General features: G+C 43.4%; 2 protein-coding genes and 1 long non-coding RNA gene across 3 annotated transcripts in view; 1 reads left to right on the top strand and 2 right to left on the bottom strand.

The window, feature by feature from the left end:
- The first annotated feature begins 539 nt into the window (after positions 1-539).
- Positions 540-2,872, top strand: LOC109478002 (alpha-2,8-sialyltransferase 8B-like). The gene is made up of 4 exons (XM_019779454.1): positions 540-643; positions 1,077-1,220; positions 1,678-2,205; positions 2,487-2,872. Exons 1-4 carry the CDS (start codon positions 540-542, stop codon positions 2,779-2,781), a joined length of 1,071 nt encoding a protein of 356 aa, XP_019635013.1. The 3' UTR covers positions 2,782-2,872.
- Positions 2,873-3,702: 830 nt separating this feature from the next.
- LOC109478001 (mannan endo-1,4-beta-mannosidase-like) overlaps positions 3,703-12,452 on the bottom strand; it is a 12,132-nt gene continuing 3,382 nt past the window's right edge. The window contains exons 3-14 of the mRNA XM_019779453.1: positions 12,194-12,215; positions 11,930-11,968; positions 11,346-11,378; positions 9,943-10,074; positions 9,386-9,521; positions 8,813-8,928; positions 8,172-8,340; positions 7,597-7,717; positions 7,089-7,203; positions 5,401-5,535; positions 4,499-4,571; positions 3,703-3,946 (exon numbers count right to left, since the gene is read on the bottom strand). Coding sequence (XP_019635012.1) covers positions 3,726-3,946; positions 4,499-4,571; positions 5,401-5,535; positions 7,089-7,203; positions 7,597-7,717; positions 8,172-8,340; positions 8,813-8,928; positions 9,386-9,521; positions 9,943-10,074; positions 11,346-11,378; positions 11,930-11,968; positions 12,194-12,215 — 1,312 coding nt within the window. The 3' untranslated portion in view covers positions 3,703-3,725. The remainder of the gene's footprint in view (positions 3,947-4,498; positions 4,572-5,400; positions 5,536-7,088; positions 7,204-7,596; positions 7,718-8,171; positions 8,341-8,812; positions 8,929-9,385; positions 9,522-9,942; positions 10,075-11,345; positions 11,379-11,929; positions 11,969-12,193; positions 12,216-12,452) is intronic.
- On the bottom strand, positions 11,197-12,215 carry LOC109478134. Its single transcript, XR_002140712.1, has 3 exons — positions 12,161-12,215; positions 11,930-11,968; positions 11,197-11,378 (listed from the first exon to the last, which is right to left on the bottom strand). It is a non-coding gene; the product is annotated as an uncharacterized LOC109478134 (long non-coding RNA).

Genomic DNA, 12,452 nt, shown 5'->3' with positions numbered 1-12,452 from the left:
CAGGCGGTTACTCGTACCTTTTGAAAATCGGTGCCTTCATGTCAAAACTAGATTTAGCGATACACCCATATCTACGTCATGTTGATTTACGACAGTGACTGTGAGCCCTAGGCTGTACGTGATTTACTCTCCCAGCTCCCAGACACCGAGTGAATAAGAAATGATATACCCTCAGAAACACGTAGTTAGCACTTATGGCACGGTCACGTTTCCAAGCCGGGGCCAAATACACAAATAGTGCTCATGGTTAATTTTCTAAAACTTTTTTGTGTGCTTTGCTGCCTTATATCATAATTTTCGTTCCACACGACTGCCCGGCCAGGCACCGGGTTGGGAAATGTGACTGCGCCATTAATAAGCCCAAAACACATAGGCAAGAAGCCTACTACAGAAGCGAACAAATCAGTACCAAATTGTGCAATTATTACACATGTCAGCATATAATATTTTTTACATGGCACACAAGTTATGAAATAGTTTACCTTTATCTGCTGAACATTACAGACGCCTTCAACACTGGAAACAAAATGATTCGGGCGATGAGCACCGCCTTCGTTTGCCTGGTAGCAGCAGGTCTATTGGTGACATTTCTCATCCTTACACACGAAGACAGCGTCCTTACTACCAACACCAAGAACTTAAGGTAACTTAATACAAGTTCTTGATCTTGAGAAAATACTGTGCAACACCCGTCTGTTGGGGTAAGACGCACAGGGGGAGTGCACTGTGTCGTTATTGTTTCCTCAGGTGCAGGAGTACGACTTCCATGAAGCTATCAGGTTCTGTGATTTCAGTTATGTCCAGAGGAAGCGCGTTCCTCTGACTGTCTGAGGGAAATAGGAGTATCTGTAGCAGTCTTTGTGGAACGGTAGAGCCTTGTAGGAATTTGGGTTGGAGTGTAGGCATAAGATGAGTTTCAGCCGGTGGGCATAGTAAGAAGGGTTTCTTCAAATGCTCTACTATGACTATTTTTGCTCATCTTTTGTGACGGCTCTGTGACTACTTTCAGAGTTATAAAATAAAGACTTAGCTTTAACTTCCAACACACACTACAATGAATTGGGACTTACTTTCAGAGTGGTTTCAACACCAGTCCATGACGACAAGGCAAACATCAAGATATCTTTTGACAAGGGTTCGGGAATGACGGATAAAGACTTGCACATGCTGGCTGTGTCACGGGACTGGCGGTACAACAAGACAGCAGCGGAGTTAGTGAGGTAAAACTGACATTCCACTTCGTCATATGTTTCTTGGACACCCGCTTGTGCAAAAAATTACAATATAGTAGTAAAGTTGGTCATAAAATCGTTATTTTTACAGGAGACATCCTTCCACGGGAAGGTACTGTTTTTGGTCGTTTTTGTGTTCGTAGCTATAACTCATGGTGGGTTTAAGGGATTTCTTTAATTTTTTTAGTTATTGAGGTCTAGAGGATGCGTTTTTTCTTTCTTTCTATCTGTATTGAAATAAAATAATTTGACACCTCCGTGTTGTATGTGCCGGTATGGTATGGTATGGTCTATCAACAGCTGTTGTTCACCAGGCTATACCACGCTACTTTTGAGTTACGTCTGTACTGTGTATTACTAGTATACATTTGTCTAAAATTGTCAGCAGCCGTTGTTCAAAATTATTCAACATATACTTCTTTTTTATTTACTTTTTATCCTTTAGCAAGGCCTCCGCAAGTTTGGAGTTGAACAGTTTATTCTGGTTGGCCGCGCTGGGAAAAATGAAGAAAACTGTGAAGTGTCGAGTTTCGGATGCAAAAAAGTCCTCCAAGCGCTCCTGTCTCCCCAGCACCATCGTCGGTCACCAGAAGACGTGCTCTCTCGTGGGCAACAGTGGGATCCTCCTGGGTAGCAACTGTGGTCGCGAAATCGACTCCAGAGACTTCGTGATACGAATGAACTTACCTCTCGTCTCAGGATTCGAAAAAGACGTTGGCACACGTACCGACATGACGGTACTAAACTTAGAAACCGTGAGACGGTTGAAATGGTCTGCACATATGAGGAAACGGAGTTTAGATGCGTACGCGAGTCGCCTTCGTGCCATCGAAGGTTCTGTTCTCGTGATTAACAAGTTGTCCATACACACACTCTTGTCAGGTCTCCGGCAGTACAGTTCCAGGGCGTTCGTGGTGTTGGCTTCGAAAACAACAAGTCTCGGACATGGGAACGAGACAAGAGGAATTAACATGTGAGTTATAAACATGTCCATTGAGCAAAAATTACCAAATTTTAACGGAAAACGGTTACTGGAAGGGCCCAGGGCTGATTTTTAGAGTACCTCCCAGAAAATAAAGGACTCATCTTTGGGCTTGTTTCTGCAGTTTTGAATACCCAAAGTATGAAATACTGATTGAAATGTACTATTGTGAAGCAGTATGTGTATAAAGATTTCCTTCATCAGAATATTTCAAGTTTTGCCGCTCTGACATCGCATGGGATGTCTTTAACATGATTCCACTCCCTTTCCAGGATCGCCTCCAACATAGCCGGGATGCGGTTCGACAAACTGCCGACTCTCGGCCTCACCACGGTTCTCATGGCCAACACGTTCTGTGACCGGCTGTACCTGTACGGCTTCTACCCGTTCCAGAGAGACCTGACCAACAGAACCGTGCCCTACCACTACTATCCCGGAGACAGCCTGCGCCCGATCATACCCAACGTCAACGGGAACCATAACATGACTCGGGAGTACAACCTGCACAGAGAGCTGCACAGACAGGGGGTCTACAAGATGCACCTCGGCACATGCAGTGACGATTGATCAAATGTTGTCACCTTTTATATCGCCATTTGTTGACTTGATCTATTGAAATTGTAAAAATACAATACACGTAGGGCACAGGCAGCTGTTGTTGGTGTTGTGTCCCACACATATAAAAACAAATACAGAACAGACATGTACAATTCTCTAAGTGAGGAAAGTCGTGTAAAGTGCCTTTCCAAAAGGCACAAGATCGGTGGCATGTCAGGACTGAGTCGAGAACTGATCCCACGACCCCCACGCCGTTTGGTCAAGAGATTACAGTGAAAATAAATATTGAAATGTTGACCTAATGTAAACTGGCAATTCATTCATAGCATCACAGTTCCAATGTTACGTCAAAGGCTAAAAATGAAGTTGGATAGTCAATAATGAATGTTAATACTTTCGTTCAACACATGTACAAGCACACTAGCGTCGAATTTTCAGTCGCACACACGTCTACCATAGTCTCCATGCCCAGGCACGGTTCTGTATAGTCCAAGCGTATACAGAACCGTGCCTGGAGCAAATCTACATTCTTCGATACGCGAAGACTATCCATGCAGAACTGTGCCTGGTCCAGAAACGATAAACCCAATGGCATATGGTTCGCAGCTAAGCTGCAGCTGTTCAATGGGTGTACAAGAATGCACCTTGGCTGATGCCGTGACTAGATGCTTTTACTTTTGGTAACTTAAAAGATTACAGTGAAACAGAACTGTGTCTGATCCAGGTACGATAAACCCATATGGTTCGGGATCCCCATTTCAGCACCAAGGACATTGCCCGTGGACACATGCCTATTCTATGCTGCAGGGTCACTTTACTAAGCTGGGACACGACCGGGCAATTGGCAGGAACAAAAAGTATGACATAATAGAAAACAAAACACACATTCTTGGTATGAATTTTTATTGTTCAATGGTGACTTAGTTCCTCCGTCCCAGTCGGCGTGGCTGAGCTTACCGGCCGCTGCCGCACCTGTTGGTCCCTCCGTTCAGGTTGATCTTGACGCATCCGCCCTTGTTCTGGTCGTTCTTGTTCTGGAGCCAGCGGAGTCCCCTCATCTGAGTGTCGGTGTTGTCCGTCCCGTCACCTCCGCCGCTGTAGTGCCAGCTCCACGCCCCGACGTACCCGTAGTAGTACGCCCGGTTAAACTGCTCTGTGATGCTCATACCACCGCCTTTGGGGTAGGACATACATGAATAAAGCTTACGCAAAGGCATCCAAAGCGACTTTACGGCAGTAGAACTGGTTTCTCAAATTTCTTGTAGTAGTACGCCAACTGGTCTATGATGGTCATGCCACCACCTTTGGGGTAGGACATACATGGAATAGAGCTAAATTTAAGGCACCCAATGCGAATTCAGGGCTTTTTGGTTTTGGAAAGTATGGTCTTTTTGTAGTAAATTGAATCAGCAAGCTGATCGAAGCCTAGATGCCTGGTCAGGCCCATAGCATACTGGGCCCAAAGAAATGTCCCAGTGTGCAGGGATATTACTTTGGGCGCAGTGCGTGTGCTATGGGTCTGGCATCTGGCTAGCTGAATGGGGATGGTAGCTTCGTCCAGCTTAACTCTATTGTGACTATGAGTAAACGTAAAGTAAAATATACATAGGCTGCAAAATGTTAGACAACAGTGCTATGTGAATCTAAAACTTAGAGGGTCTTGTGGCCATTTATTCTAATGCACAGCTAGTTCGTTTCCCATTGGTGAGTATTTCAAATGTCTTACCTCTCGCCTGGCTGAACTCCCCAATGACGATCGGCCGTCCACTGAGAGAGGAGTACTCTCTGGAGTGGGACACCTGTTTTTAGAAACACGAAACATATTATGAACATCACCACTATCAGGACTTCTACATGTAGCGAGAACCTTGCAGTTTCTGTAAACCAATCATTAGCCAGGAGGTAACATTTGCAAAGCAAATGCATAATGTTTACCTTCGTATATTGTCTGCTCGGTTAATTCTTACTCAAACACATTCATATATATGGTCAGACTTTGATTTGATTTATTTGATTTATTGAGATGCCCTTTAGCCCCATGAGGGGCTAATCTTCCAGGGCTCGTTAACAGTACAACACATAAAATACAACAGTACAACACATAAAATACAAGCACTGAATACATACAATCATTGCAATTACACATTAAAATAATTGAGGTTGAGGCCAGAGGTCATTTAACTAATTATGACTAAAATCAACAATAAAACTTGTGAGTTACTAAATTGCTTCGAATATATACAATATTGTCAGGGTAAGCCTTTAAGTTCCATAAAGCTGACGTGTCATTTTCCTGAACTGCCTCTCATCAGCTGCTAATACAGTAGTCTTAACTTCACTCGGTAATGCGTTCCACAACTTTACAGATCTGTAAACAAACATCCTCTTTCCACTATTGTTGTTAGGTTTGAGCAATGAGTAGTCGTGCACTGATTGCCTAGTGGAATACCTGTGAGACAGGATTCTAAATCCCTCCAGCTATAGAATTTTAACATGATGTAATCCAACACCAGTTTCCATGGTGACAGACGTCTTGTTTCGGGTCATTGACCTTTTTGGTTTGGAGAAGAGGAAGAAGAGGAAACTGAGCAAAAACAATATGTTTTCCTTCGGTAACATAATAATTACACGGAAGGGTGCCTGACTGCCGTAGCTGCCAGTCCCGGAGTAGGTGTGGATTTGGTAGAAGTCCAGTACGCCTGCGCGGTATGCGTAGTCTCCGGCCTTCTGCAGACAGTCGTCCGTGTACAGGTTCCGGATGCCCTGGGTGGATAGGGAAAAACAGGAGAATATTTGTACCTTCAGATTCGAACATTACAAAGAAAAGGCAATCATATCAAACATCACGTTGTATGAATAATGTTCAAAATGAAGTTGTGTACGCGTTTGTGTGTGCGTGTATCCATGGATATCATTCAGCACCAAGGTCAGATATGATTGTGTGTGTGTGCGTGTCTGTGTGTGTACGTGTGCTTGTGTGTGTGTGTGTGCTTGTGTGTGTGTGTGTGTATGTGTGTGCGTGCGCGCATGTGTTTGAGTGTATGTGTGTTTGTGAATCTAAACGCTCTTAAGGTGAACACATGTGCACATGACTAAATAGGGACTACCTGATAAGGCAAACAGGTAAGGATACATTTGCGATGAAAAAATGCGATGTAACCTTAAACTACTAGAGGCGTGGTCTCTTTGAAGTCTGCATTACGAAAATAGTCATTTTCTTTCCACCATCAGTACTTCTACATGTATCTAGAACCTAGCAGTTGATGTAAACCAATGATTAGCCAGGAGTGTTATCACGGCGGTCAATTTCTAGGGTAAAGTTTCCAATTCTACGGAAGGGTATCAGGTTACCGGGGTTCCACGCGCGGCTTCCGTGGAGCCAGTCTCAACGGTTAACATTCTGTTAAGCAATAATTAACATTTTTACGGGGACTCCATTGGCCAAATGTGATAAAATCAGCACTGCATATACCTCAAATGTTGTTGTTTTTATTACATCGCTTAAATGTGTGTGGAATCACTCGCAAAGCGTCGAATGCTTATTCTAGAACAATCGACGTGAATAACCAAACAACTGATTTAAACCGACCCCAAATCTTCCAGAAAATCCCTCATTTTTGCATTTTAGAGAACAGTATACCAAAATTAAGATTTGAGTCGGACAGTTTTCTTTATTTCAAAGTTAAAGTGTTGCTAAGGCCGAAAAATTCGCCAAAAAATGCACTTTTTCAACTTCAAAGACCGATAATTTCAAAATGCCGCCATCTTTAAAAAATCCGTCCGACACAGATCGAGATTTGTGTCTTGCCTACAATTTAAAACGTTTCTGAGGTAAATTTAATTTGTTTTTGTTGCGGTTTAAATACCATGTTTGCAAGCATGTCAGGCCGTGTGAGTAAGTACAGGGGGTAACTTATATCCCAGTAAACAACAATTACGATCGTCAAGGTCACACACGATGGCGGCAGTAGCTTCGTTACATGTTACATATCAACTATAAAACAGGGCATAGATGTACTGTCCCGAAATTGGTTTATATTTGTGAAAAACTTGATTTTTTACTGTTAGGAGGTAGCCGTGTAAAAACGGGCTTGAAGCCGCGGGTTTACTGTACATGACCGCGGGTGACCCGGGATCGAACGAACGTTCGGTTCGATTGACGTCATATCGAACATGACTCGATTCGAATGACGTCATATCGAACATGATTCGGTTCGATTAAAAGGTTGGAATATTTGGGCCCAAATTTGACCATCGTGTATTTTAATGTTACAACCCAGGCTATTGTTTACGTTAGCACATTATAAAAGACCTACCTGCCCCTTCTCCGACCATGACCCTACCGTCACCAGGTGGTTCGGATCTACCTCCTTTATGGCTGCGATCTGCCGGTTGATGAACCGGAGCATGCGATGCATGGGGAGATATGTCCTGAGAAAAGAAGAAAAATGTTGACTTAATTTGATTTTGATTTGTTTATTGAAATTGCAACAGTCCAATACACGTGGGACACAGGTAGCTGTTGCTGGTGTTGTGTCGCACACATAGAAACAAATACAGGATAGACAATATTCATTTTCACTTGAGTTTAGTGGGAAAAGTCGTGTTAAGTGCCTATCCCAAGGGCACAACATCGGTGGCATGTCGGGACTCGAACCCGGGACCTCTTGGTTCCGAGTCAACCACTCTGCCGTTACGCCAACAGACCCCACAGATTTAATTTCTTCATCCAGAATATTTGTTGCCGCCCTGACCCTGCATTGGACGCCTTTATATCCATTGGTAAAAAGACTAAGTATAATTGGATTGGTGGTGCCAGCTCACCCGTCCGTGTGCCCGGCCCAGCCGACCCCGCTACCCGCCAGGAAGTCGGTGTTGTAGCAGGGGTCAGAGTCGTGCTGGACCCGCACACTCCCCTCCGGTTCGTTCATGATCTCCCAGCCACCTATAGAGATATAGATGAGATAGTAGAGCTAAGATTAGAGTTGCGCTTGGCCTATACACTGTCCTGCGTCCCGACATAAATGTGGCCTTGCAAGATAAGCATACCTGTCCTTGGTGCTGAACGCCATCTACTCACACACAAACACGTCTGTCCTTGGTGCTGAACGCCATCTACACACACACACACACGCACACACACACACACACACACACACACACACACACACACACACACACACACACACACACACACACAGACACGTCTGTCCTTGGTGCTGAACACTATCTACACACAAAAACATCAGTCCTTGGGGCTGAACGCTATCTACACACAAATACACCTGACCCTGGTGCTGAACACCATCCACACACACACAAACACGTCTGTTCCTGGTGCTGAACGCCATCTACGCACAGATACCTAAATTGAGTGCTGTGTAACGTGTGTTACCTACCCAGTGCCCTCTCGTGTCTCAGCCCCAGAGCCAGCGGTTTGAGCGCCTGGTCCACGTACGTGCCAAGTTTCAGGTCGTCCCAGACCAGGTCGCGAACCTTCCAGAAGTTGTTTCCATGGTGAGCGCCGTTCCACAGCACCAGGAACACCAACACGTTATGCCGCTGTGCCTGGAACAGTAAAAAAGTGCAAGCCATAGGCAACTCATATGAACTGTCATAATCACTACAAACAATGCTATTTGGCTAAAGCGCAGGAATTAAAGAAGCTGTGCTTGGAACATAAGAAATACGTTGTTAAATGAGTCCTAATTATTGTGTTGAAGAAAAGTCAAATCTTCTTTTCATACTGTCGAGTAGGCAACTCAAATCGTGGGGTCGTGTGGCGTAACGACAGAGCATTCGGCTCAGGACCAAGAGGTCCCGGGTTCGAATCCTGCCATGTCACCAACCTTGTGCCCTTGGGAAAGGCACTTCACACGACTTTCCTCACTTCACGCAGGTGTTAATTGTATACCAAAATGATCATTATTATGATCGTGGACATTAAAAGAAAAACCAAACCAAAGGAAATGATCTTTCATAATCACTACAAACACTGCTATGAAGCTGGAAAGAAGAACAAAGAAAACCTGTAACATACAAAGCCCAGCATGTCCTGTAGCTCGCTGATCAGCTGTTCCGTGGCATCTGTACCTGTGACGGAGCCCCAGTAGGAGAACTCGGGAGTCTCCTGGCCTTCCACGTGCAGCCACACACCTAGCGGAAACAAACGGCATTGCAGCGTGAGTCCACCCTGCACATTGGCTCTATGTCGATAGGGGGCGTGCTATCTGGAACTTTTTGATGAATACTATTAGAACGGCAGCCTCTACCAGGATTCGGGAGTCGGCTGAAAAATTAGAAATCGGCCAAATAGAGAGATAACATGCCGAGGTAGTTGGTCCACTAGAGAGTACAATTTTTCGGGTGCGGCAAACTACTTCCTAGCGGACCAACTCCCTCGGCATGTTATCTCTGTATTTGGCCGATTTCTACTCTTTGCAGCCGCTTCCCGAAGTCTGCTAGAAGCTATTAGAACGGTACAATGCTATACACATACGATGAACCATTTGATGCCACGGCCTTTTAAATGGTAGTTTATTGCTTATATCTTAAGTCCATTCACAATTTGCGCCCCCTCCAAACACACAACAATAACCTTGTCGTCACTTACGAAGAGAGTTGCCGCCATTATTAGCGATGTCCTGTATGGCCTGTTCGTATTTAGACTTCGAACTCGGACAGGATGAGGAAGACTTGTAGGAGTAGTACAAGCCTCCACCAAAGTCACTTCCGTACCGACACCAGGCCTACATACAGTAAGATACTTAAGTTAATGTCATTGTCAGACAGATTTACTCATGCATATTTTTTTGGGTTTGCCGTCTTTTAAGGCCATGTTGATTTGATTATATGGATAACATCCTCTGGGAACCCCAAAACTTATGCGAGCGTGCGAATAAAAAATGATGAAGTCTACGTGGTCATGAAGGTTGAACAAATGACACAGAGTATGGTATGGCGAATAATCTACTCTTCAAATTCATTTCTTGACCTTTTTGTCTTTTCCATTTGATTTTGGCATTCTACGACATTGGCATCGTTTTCCAATCTTTTTTTGCAACTTTCGGTATATATTTGCTTCCAACTGTTTTGTACGATTTACAGTATGGTTGAATGAATCAATGAAACAAAATGAATCAATGAACTGAGGTCTGTTTATGTACCTACCATGTTAACTCCAGACAGAAACACTCTCTGGCCGTTTAGCTTGAAGTGCTGTCCGTCCGTGGACAGGTAGGTCTGCCCCTGGGCAGCTGCTATCAGCATGGACAGCAGAACAACAACGGACAGCATTTTGGTCTGACGTAACGAACATATTACGATGGCAGGTGTCAGAAAACGACCACAACATTGTGTAACAGAAGAGTATAGCCTGGTTACCATTCTCCACAGGCAAAATTAGGGATGCCCCATTACTAAGCGTAGGCCTCTCCTGACATGCTATATATTTCCAGCTGGCCTTTCTAACCAACCATTGCCGTCCTGTAGGCGAACTGATATCGATTGAAACTGACTCCGAAAAAATCGGCACCAATGGACCTGGGCTGGCGGACAATATAAGATATATAAAATATATTTTCAGCACCGTAGAGTTACCAACGAGACTACGATAGCCTGGCTGCCAGACCACAGAAAGAGCTATGTCGTGTAAGGAGAGATTAAATGAGTTCTACTGTCCTAAATACAAAACGAGTCTTGAATGTTCTACCTGTGCAGTGGGCGTACCCCGTCAAGCTGCACCCGCACACACCACCAATGCCCACACCCTGTGAGCTAGCTATCGCCTGCGCCAAGTGTGGCTGTTCTCAACCCTCGCGGAGTAAACAGGAAGACTGCCGGAAGCAGCGATGTGCCAGAACAGACGGCACTGCGGATGCCCCGGTCAGATATGTTAACAGTGGGGAGGTCATAGCCTAACTTATCGGTAGGTATATTTTAGAAAAGGCCACCAAGTTTGATGGCTCTAGCGCAAGCCATTCAGACGCTTTTGCCATCATGATTCATCACTAAAGTACATCTATAAATTAAGTAGATATCTTACTTTTGTTATTTGATCTAGCACTAAGAAAATCGCTAGGAGTTGTACACGTTCTTCTATTGATAAGGTCTCCCATGGCTCAAAGTCCAAAGGGAGTATTCTAAGATTATATTCTTAATTGTTCTCTTTAGATTCAAGGAATACAACAGAAGTACCTTCTTTGAAACAACATTTTTTTATTGTACATAATGTACCGCAATGCATGTGCTGTATAAGTAAACCACTAGAAAATTTGATTTTTTCGTAAAGGTGTTATAGCAAATGGATAAGGAAATCAACAATTCCAATAGTAATAGTAACAATGGTATACGTAATGACATGAGACTCATGATGTTCGTGGTCTCATACATTTGTAAATGTGAATTTGTATGAAGGAAAGTACAAAAGTATTCTTTAAATTTTCTCAGACTACATAATCTTATTAAAAACAGCACTTCTTTTTGCCCATGTTACATCAGTAACTTTGCCAGGAATGCTGGGATAGCGAGCAGCAGGAGGTTAAAGGTCGTTGCCATGGTAGCACCTGACCCACCTGACCCAGGGCTGTCAGTGGTCGCAGGTGCACCTGAAGATGATAAATAAACAAAAAAAAGGAATCAAGTAAACAACAATAAGATAAAAGATGCAATAAGTACGAGACTCTTGAAACACTTATATTTACCGAAGGAAAACATATTATTCTGTTTACCGAAGGAAAACATGTTGTTTTTGCTCTGTTTCGTCTTCTTTTCTTCTCAAACCAATAAAGCCAATGATCTGAGCTAGACGTCTCTCACGATGGCAACTAGAGTTGGGTTACATCATGTTGCAATTTTATAGCAGGAGGGATTTAGACTCCTGTCTGACCATATATGTATGTGTTTGAGTAAGAATTAACATACCATAAGCGAAGGTAAACATTTGTTTTAATTGGTTTTCAAAATGTCCTCCACCAGTGATCGAGAGCCTGAACTGTTAGTTATTCTCAACACCACCATATGTGTATGTTAACACCACAAACTATGTATGTATATTTTTCCATACGTTGTACCCGCTACATCTGTTGCGCAATAAAATTCTTCTTCTTCTTCTTATAATTATAACATGTACTAGCGATGTTAGAAAGGGTTAACATACCTGTTTGAGACGATCCCGTGGGAGTGGCACCTGTTGCAGCTACAAACAGACAGAAAAAACAACAAATATCAAATCTCACGGAATCTCGTGAAATCTCGCGTCATTTGAAGTATGCTACAAGAAATTATAACAGATCTGTATTTAGATTCTTTACATTGTCAATGTAGATCTCCTAGACTTTAGAGCACCTTAGTCCCAATCCCAAAAGGTGTTTACATTCAGAAATCCCACCTATGGTGGTGCGGGCTGCTTGTGAGCTGGTACCGGTTGTCCCTTGCGCTCGCAGCTTTACAATGTTACACAACATGTACTTAATGAGGTCAGTAAAAACTTTTACGTTCACACGAATATTAATGGGTGATAGATATGATAGCACTTTATTGCACGATCGTGCATGGTACAGTATATGGCAATTGTGTAAAATTAGGTGTGTATAGTTATAATCGAGGGTTTTGATGAAATTAAGGGCAATCATTGATATATATATATATATATATATAATATATAATAAGAAGTAATTTAC

This window comes from Branchiostoma belcheri, unplaced genomic scaffold, assembly GCF_001625305.1.
Source record: "Branchiostoma belcheri isolate BF01 breed outbred unplaced genomic scaffold, Haploidv18h27 scaffold42, whole genome shotgun sequence".
Taxonomy (NCBI): Eukaryota; Metazoa; Chordata; class Leptocardii; order Amphioxiformes; family Branchiostomatidae; genus Branchiostoma; species Branchiostoma belcheri.
Note: the sequence above shows the minus strand (reverse complement) of the source record. Positions and strands in the feature narration are given on the sequence as shown.